Below are 8,464 nucleotides of genomic sequence, written 5' to 3'. Positions count from 1 at the left end.
CATCTCTCGTCCTTGGACCCTTCAACTTGAAAAATACCTAGCGTCCAACACTATCAAAACCTCATCTAACATCTTGAAGTTATTTTTTTAGCACGAAAAGGTGAGCGAATCACGTGCGTTTCATGTGATCTCTTTCTCTGGTTATAGGTTTGGAGTTTGACCCAAAGAGGGGCGCCACGACTTCATCACGAAGTGCATAATCTTGAGATTCGAGGAAGAGAGAGATGGAGGGAGATCGAGAGAGTCAACATGGAGTAGAGAGATGACCATGCCATCGAGTTAAAACTCCAGCCAAATGTTTGTATACATGTCAATAGAGTTTAAAAAGAAGGTATAACAAATATTTTGTGAAAAAATACATGCATAATTAAACAAGATAATGACAAGGTAATTAGCAAGTCCTTATTTTTAGGCTAGCATTGCAGGGAAAACAAAACAAATAAATAAATAAATAAATTCTCTTTGCGACGATACCCAGTGTTGCACCCCTTCGTATGTGTGCGTCCTATCGGACGTGGTCCCCACATGTCGCTGAGAGGGTGCCGTTTTGAGTGTGTCAAGGTGTCCTCAACAACGGAGGTAGTCTAGCGTTGTCTTAACCCAAAAAAAAAAAGGGCTAGTTTTCAAGACCGTCCTTTCACTTTGAAAATTGAAAGCTTAAAATATTGTCCCTAGTCCCAAATCCGGACAAAACCCATGTAGATACGGACTAGCAATACATATATGTACGACTTGAACATTATCATCACATCATAAGATACATATTTTTTAAAAATATCTTTTACTGCATATAAAAACCTAATGATGCACGTCTCACGAGCTTACACGCGTTGTGGCTCCTAATGATTGACCCATTTTTTCCTCAAGAATCATGTGTCTGTTTTTTCTTCCTTGTGTCATCTATTTTCTTTTGATTTTATTGACTATATCTACACTCGTAGCGTATGAAGCACTATTGTACTAAAAATAATAATAATAAAAAAAACCCTTTTCTGTATGCACAAAAGTTAAATCAAATAAGTCTATTGTTTTGTTTGTCCTTGAAGGAGCCATGCCTGATTTACACTCCGGAGTTTTTATATGGAATGGCACTGGCCCCATTCCGGAGGATCTCGATCGTATTTTGTATTCTGATTTCTCGTGGCGCACTAACATCCATGTGTAAGTGAGATGATGGTATATCAAAACAATAAATAAATAAATAAATAATAGAGGAGACACAAGAGACAGGATGCAGCGGCCTTGGACTTCCCCTGGAGTTGAACAAATTTCGTGCGTTCCTGCACGTTCTCTAAGATAAATAATTCGATATTTTTTTATTGGATTGTGTTTTCTCTGCGTTTCATTGGAATATTCCTAGGGAGAATTGGGTTAGGCTTTGGCCCATGAGAGTTTGTTCTAAACAGCTAATAGCCATCTGGTGGGACGTGTAAGGTCTCTTTTGGATTACAATATGGTCATCATCTACCCATGTACATTTGTTTTGGACATTGTTTTCCAAGCTGGATGTGGTTTAGCTTACATTTACGTATGTTTGCATGTATATGTGATTCGTCGCTCTCTGAAGTTGATCCAATGGATATTACGAGTTGTGTTGCATGTGAGTCAAGGCATATATATAGTTTATGAGAACCGTTTGATTCACTTTAAATATTTCATGTTGTGGTAGGGCTTTAGGTCGAGCCGGTGTACAGAGAAATTATTTCCTGCACTGCATGTACCATATGCTTGTGCATGCAACCAATCATAACCGTTCGTTTTTATGAATTCTATACATCAAGCACGTATCTCGGTGCACCGCTAGAGATAATAGCAGTTGTGTTTAATGGTGTGCACGGCCACATGATGCATGCAATGTAGGAAATAATTTTTCTGGCGCATATTAGGTTCTCTGCCAAGGGGAATCTAAGTTTCCTCTCTGGGCTCTGATTCAGAATCGGCTCTTTAATTAGGTTTTCGTGCACCACTTAGCATAAGATGTCATTTTTAAATCTCAAAGCGGGCCGATTTACTGTGGAAACTTAGTTTCCACCTTGCAAAGCACCTAAACTGTATCATAAGAGAATATTATTAGAACTCGGGTCAAGCTTAATTGTAAATAATTAAGCTTAATTCAGCTCTTAGTTGAAAGAGGTTGAATAAACTAGTTATCAAGCCAAATTTAAGCTTTTACTTATTTTTTAAACGAATGTACAGTGTTGGATTGTTAATTAAGCTTTAAATGAGGCTTGAACTTGTCTTGTTTGTTATGCAAGTGAGCTCAATCACACACCCAAGCTGTTGTGAATGGTTCAGCATGCTAGGTTGATCTTATGTATCTAGATGGGGAACAAAGTTTCAATATTCTCGAAATTATTAAAAAATTCTTCAATCAATATCGAGTCTAGCAAGTTAGCATCGTATGGTTAAATTTTGTAAGTATGATTATGATGGTGGTGTTGTTGCCGCTCGCTTAGCAGGATGCTTCCTCGCGAAGCATCATGTGGCCCTACTAAGTGCACTAATGGAGAACTTTCACTACTTTAAGGGGGTGCTTGTTTCACGACTGAAATCGAAATTAATAGAATCGGAATAGATTGGAATGAAAATCGAAATCATCATATCCTCCGACGTATTTGGTTTGTGACCGGAATCGGAAGCGGAATCGAAATGAAAATATTAGAAGAGAGTAGGGATTGGGACTCTCTCCAACCAAATGGCTGGAATGGAAGTTACTCATTTTCATTTCTAACCAGATTGCCACTACTCGCAACCAGACATGCCCTACAAGACATCGGGCAATCTCAACAAAGAGAAGGCCGAACCAAAGTGACTTAATACTTGGGCCAAGGAATCAATTAGGGTATATGTAACCACCAAATAGTCTATGATCTCATGGTTTCTTAGTCCAAAGTCGGTATTCAATAAATGAAAACCCCTAAGACATGGTGTTCAACCGGGTAGCATCTCTCAAACTGGACTCTTAACTTGCTCCAAGAGTCGTGCAGGCTGTTAAAATTTCGCACCCGGCAAGAGCCAAGCCACCAACTTCCACTAATTTAGATGTCTAATCTATGTGAGTGATGCTAAATGGTGCCTAATTTGTGCAGCAAAAGCTTCTCTTCCTACGTGGCACAAGTGGATTGGCACGACTCATGGGAATTATAGTGCAATATATGGACACTGGTCGAATATAGAGTTGCCGAGCCAGCATTAGATAGATTCTAAAAACTTTTTGTGTGCACGAACAGGTGCCCCTATGCATTTTTCAATTTAAATTATTAGGCTGTCGAAGATTTATGATTCTAATTCTAATATCCTCTATAATCTATCAGTTTGGCTCTCAGACTTAAGGAGTTTGGCTTTTATTTACTAAATATAAGATCTGAGCATCTAATCTCAGCTCTTAATCTCCATTAAATATATCGAAGATTCAAGCGAATTAGAGGATTAAATAATCTCTATTAAATATATCGAAGATTCGAGCGAATTAGAGGATTAAATACATATTGGAAACAATCTTTGCCAGTAATTGTGGCGGAGATATATCGCTGGCGTTTCTTATTTTAATGCGTTATTATATTGCAACTGAAGACTTCTAACACTTGTGTTATCAAGGCCTGTTCTCTAAAAAGAATACACAAAGACAGCAAGATCACTGACCAGGTTATCTTGACGCATTTATAGGCCATGATCATGCTTAGCCAGATACATGGAGCAGGCCATTTACTTCAAAAGTAAACATATACTAGATCATGCTTTATGTTATCTTCATGGCTAAAAAAAGATCACTCAATCTTTGTAAAGACTTAGGGAGGTGGCCATGACTGTGTAACCCTAGAACTCCTAAACCTGACACATTTAAGACACAATTCTCTTGGTCCTAACACTGTATTTCATATTAAGCTCTTGCATTGATGATATTTATCTCTTAATTTTGAAGAAAGAGGAAGGGGGTTCGATTCCGAGTGGTGTCGGCCCTCGCTTCGACTCTCAATTAACTTAATCCCAGTTTCACAAGCTCTAGCTCTGTTTATCAAAGTAGGGAGATGGTGCTAAGATAATTACTAGAGAAAATTAGTCCTACCTTTTTTCTTTTTTTTGGTCGTAACAGAGAATTGGATGGTGGTGCCTCAGGATTATTAAAATTTGCCTCTATAAACTTATTTCTTCCTCAAGTCCGTGACCTGAAACTTTTGCAATGATATTAGCAATTAGTCGCATGGGCCATAACTTGCTTTATAGGTGGCACATATTTACAATATAAAATGACTCTGGAGCAATTTTTTTTTTTTAAAGTTAACAGAAAATGCCCTGAAAAGATTGACTCACTGCGTCAACTAATTTGCATTTGAAAATATTAATGTTGCAATCTGCCCATTATGCACAAGGCTTTGTTTACCATAGGGCTGCACAATAATTGAGTTCTTGATTAATGCAACACACGCCCATCCTTTTCTTTCTCTTTCTCTCTTTTTCTCGCGCGCGCAAAAGTAGACAGACTTTACTCTTTTTGAAAGCGAAGGATATCTAATTCTCTCAGTCTAAACTCAATAATAAGATACTTAAACTCAATAATAAGATACTTAAATCAATAGTCCATACTATTGATCATAATCTATACTAGTAAAAATACCTTAAAGCCAAAAAGCACATATTTGAGAGTCTCTAATCTATGCATCGAATAAATACAACAATGAATGGTTAAAATGATATGGGTATACAATCTAAGTATTAGAATATGTTAAATTTTAATCTCTACAATTTTTAAGAAATATAGATTATGATTAATATCTCTATATAATGTAAACCATCCACTTTTTGCCTGCTTGATATATAAGTTAGAGAACATCAAAACATGCATTTTTTTATTTCTAAATATTTTAGTTGATATATATTATGATAAATTGTGTAGATCTTCGAATTTTGATTGTTGATTTTGGATCTTAGAGGAGATACCTAAAAAAAATAAAGAAGATACCATGATAAAGCTACTTAAATCAACACTTTTATCCACCAAGTCATATATGAGCTCCTCAAGACTGTTAAGACTGACGAGCATCCCTTTGAGATCTCGCTAAAGTCTCATGGTGGTAGCACCACGAACATAGGATCGAGTTCTCAGGAAAGGCTACGTTCTATTGGTGTAGCCAAAAAATTACTACAGCCTTGTGTATCAAAAGAAAGTGACCAAAATGACCTCCCAAGCCACTTTTGCTTGATTGGTGAAAAATATTGGTATCAACTCTCTCTCTCTCTCTCTCTCTCTGCATTTTTTCTTTTCAGAAAAGAAAAAATGCTGTTGTTTCTACAAATATAAGTAGAGAGAAAAAAGACGACTCCTTTCAGATGGAGATGGAGAGAACAAACAAAATAATGGGCAAGTGTTAACTTAGCACATTCCTAATACTCATTGTAAGAAAAGACTAAAACTGTAGAAGCTGCAGAATAATGAATCAACACAAAAAATTTCATAGAGTGATTTTGGAAGTCGCTTTATTTTTTCACCTCAAGCTCACAGAGAGGACTGACGTTTAATCCATAAAGTGCTTAGAATTGTTTGTAGCTGCCAAAAACCATGATATCCTAACAATCTGTAAGCCAGGGAATGTGCAGCATCCATGGGAGACAATAAATCACTTCTTCTGATGCTCTGTCCCTTTTTCTTTAGAACTCCTTCAGAATTTCCAGAACTCCTCCCCACGTTCCTGCAGGCCTCTTCTCTTCCCCTCCTTTCTTTATTCCCACAAAAACAACAACAAAAAAAAAACATCCCTAGATTAATTTAATCCCTTAACAACACTCCCCACGTCCTTCCTACCTACATTTATAGTCTAAGCCTCTCCTAATCATAAGCTTATCACCTTTCCAATCATTCGCTTTAGACCCTGGGAGCCCTTATATGAATCCCAGTGAATGCCAACTTCACAAAGTCTTAGATAAGCTATTTTGTTCTTCTCCTGCGAAGAAACCCTTCTTTTTTTTTTTTTATTCCATCATTGCCTGAATTTAGCACTCTTTGAGCTGTATCGCCCCCATGGTGGACTATGAAATATGTTTATTATTGATAACTAAACGATTTTCTGCCAACTGAAGCCAACTCTATGCTTGTCGCATTCTATAAAACCAACCATTATAAGTACACAATCATCAGCTTCGTTAGGCCTCACCAAGCCATTCTATCAGTGCTCATTCCACCTTGAGTCCCTCCTTTTGTATCACCACCCAGATTTCTAACTCCGAAATGGAGCCTGAAGGATTGGTCTCAGAAGCAAGCTGGAACTCATTCGATGCAGTGATGTCGGCCGAGGAGTCTGAGATGATTGCACACCTGCTAGGTGGCCACCAATTCCTGAATGAGCTTGATCAAGACCCGACCATCGAAATGCCACCAATCTTTGGGCCGGACCATGGTGCTGATCAGTATTATTGTTTGCATGAAACTAGTTACAATCCATACTATTGTTCTCAGGGGACAAGTAGCACTAGTACTAGTAGTTTCTCTCTTCCCCTTGCTGACAATGGATGCAGCTACTTGAGTGATTCTAATGCTGTTCCAGAGATCAGCATCAGTCCCACCACCACAGTGGATTTTAGCATTGAGAAAGAGCAATTCATTGCTCCATCCCTTGCTGTTGTTTCCTGTCATCAATTCAATGAGCCAATTTGTGCGACAGAGAAGACATGCAGCGACGAATTCAGAGTCTCAAAGGAGAAGTCATCGGCGCCTGCTCTTCCTTCTCATCAGAACTCACAAGCCGCCAAGAAAAGGATGCATGTAAGTGATGCTGAGCAGCCCACTACAAATGAAAAAGATGGCACCTCGATTGGAAGTCCTAAGAAGAAGGCTCGGGCCTCGACACTGGTGAGTGTGCAACTTCTTTTCTAACTACAAATCTACACATATCTGATCTCTAAGTTTCCATTGGAGTACTTTCTAGATATTCTGATGAAGAGAGTGCTACATATATTAGGTACCTAAGAAGGGGAAGAATGCTCAGTCTAAGAAAGCTCAAAAGAGTGTATGTACTGGCAATGAGGAAGACAGCAATGCTGACTTAAATGGGCAGAGCTCCAGCTGCTACAGCTCGGAGGATGATTCAAATGCCTCCCAGGAGCTGATCGGAGGAGGAAAAACAAGAGCAGGTCGGCGGTCGGCGACTGATCCCCAGAGCCTCTATGCAAGGGTAAATACTTGGATTATATTTGAAACCTATGGTGCAATAATCCTGCTGCGAACTTTTTGGGGTTCTGATGTCGTTGCCACTTCAATAATTTCAACAGAAAAGGAGAGAAAGAATCAATAAGAGATTAAGGATCCTGCAGAACTTGGTTCCCAATGGGACCAAAGTAAGTTTTGGTTACCGCACTAGTCCTGCTTTGCTACAAAATTTTCAGATTGAAAAATGCCGGATAGTTAGTGAGTTGAAATGGGTATGATCTTACAGGTAGACATTAGCACAATGCTTGAAGAAGCAGTTCAATATGTGAAGTTTCTCCAACTCCAAATTAAGGTGAGGATTCTCTGCCTCATTTTAGTGTTAAAGTACAAACTAAATTCAACAACACAAAACTAAAGGACACGTTCATAAACAAGTCCAAATCTATTGAAGACTTAACAACCATACATTTTCTTTTATCCTAAGACAAGGTAGTTTGATGTAATTAGCATTTAAACCAGTTTACTCAAGATATCTGAATTGTAGTAATTTTTCTCCAATTTATGTGTGCAGCTTTTGAGCTCGGACGAGCTGTGGATGTATGCTCCCATCGCTTACAATGGGATTAACATTGGACTTTGATCTAACAATATCTCCACCTTCAACAGTGAGATCCAAATGGACTCAAGACTTTTGAGATTGCACCAGCACTCACAGCCAAAGAGATGGTGCTGCATCTATGTTGTTTGCAAGTCTCTCAAAATTATATCATTATTCTTTTTTTTATAGATTCATTACTACATAGTAATAGGTGCATCTAAATAAGCTATTCTTCTATCTGAGGACTGAGCTTAATGATCACATTGATCAGTATCTCAGAGATTTTTACACCGATCTCTGAGTGTGGGATGTAGATGGGGTGAACCCCCACTTTCAAAACATCGACACCAATTCTTCTGTTCATTATATGTAAAATTTCCTATTGAAATGAGCTTGGCACTGCTAAAACTCTTTCCTCCAAGATAGCAATGACCAATGGAGGCTAATCACAGTTACAACTCCGGATTACGGCTATACAACCCTGAATGGACCCATAAAATATAAATGGCATCAGGTCGACTTGGGTATCACCAGGATTGGGCTATACAATGGGGGTTAGCCCTCTCCTAAATAGCCATGCTTACACTTAAAACTGAATCTTAATAATTAAAATAGGTTGATTGATCCCTGATTCAGTAAAATTTCTTCAAAAATTAGCAGCCTTTGTGTCCATTATGGGCTTCGTTTGGTTCTATTTTTGTCATTAAAATGAGTAGGACAAGCTC

At 38.3% G+C, this 8,464-nt stretch overlaps 1 protein-coding gene across 1 annotated transcript; it reads left to right on the top strand.

Annotated features, from left to right (window-relative positions):
- Positions 1 to 6,162: 6,162 nt before the first annotated feature.
- On the top strand, positions 6,163 to 8,243 carry LOC103705336 (transcription factor RSL2-like). The gene is made up of 5 exons (XM_008789001.3): positions 6,163 to 6,844; positions 6,954 to 7,166; positions 7,264 to 7,329; positions 7,428 to 7,493; positions 7,713 to 8,243. The coding sequence occupies exons 1-5, from the start codon at positions 6,224 to 6,226 to the stop codon at positions 7,779 to 7,781; spliced, it is 1,035 nt and encodes a 344-aa protein (XP_008787223.3). The 5' UTR covers positions 6,163 to 6,223; the 3' UTR covers positions 7,782 to 8,243.
- The last annotated feature ends 221 nt before the right edge of the window (positions 8,244 to 8,464 follow it).

Source organism: Phoenix dactylifera, chromosome 6, assembly GCF_009389715.1.
Source record: "Phoenix dactylifera cultivar Barhee BC4 chromosome 6, palm_55x_up_171113_PBpolish2nd_filt_p, whole genome shotgun sequence".
In the NCBI taxonomy this organism is placed as follows: domain Eukaryota; kingdom Viridiplantae; phylum Streptophyta; class Magnoliopsida; order Arecales; family Arecaceae; genus Phoenix; species Phoenix dactylifera.
This window is presented reverse-complemented; position numbering and strand designations above follow the sequence as displayed.

Bases quoted from the DNA above. Each gene is read 5' to 3' on its own strand.
- LOC103705336 (XM_008789001.3), top strand. From the start codon at position 6,224: ATGGAGCCTGAAGGATTGGTCTCAGAAGCAAGCTGGAACTCATTCGAT. The intron at 6,845-6,953 runs GTGAGTGTGCAA...TACATATATTAG, and splicing joins AGGCTCGGGCCTCGACACTG to GTACCTAAGAAGGGGAAGAA. The intron at 7,167-7,263 runs GTAAATACTTGG...TAATTTCAACAG, and splicing joins CCCAGAGCCTCTATGCAAGG to AAAAGGAGAGAAAGAATCAA.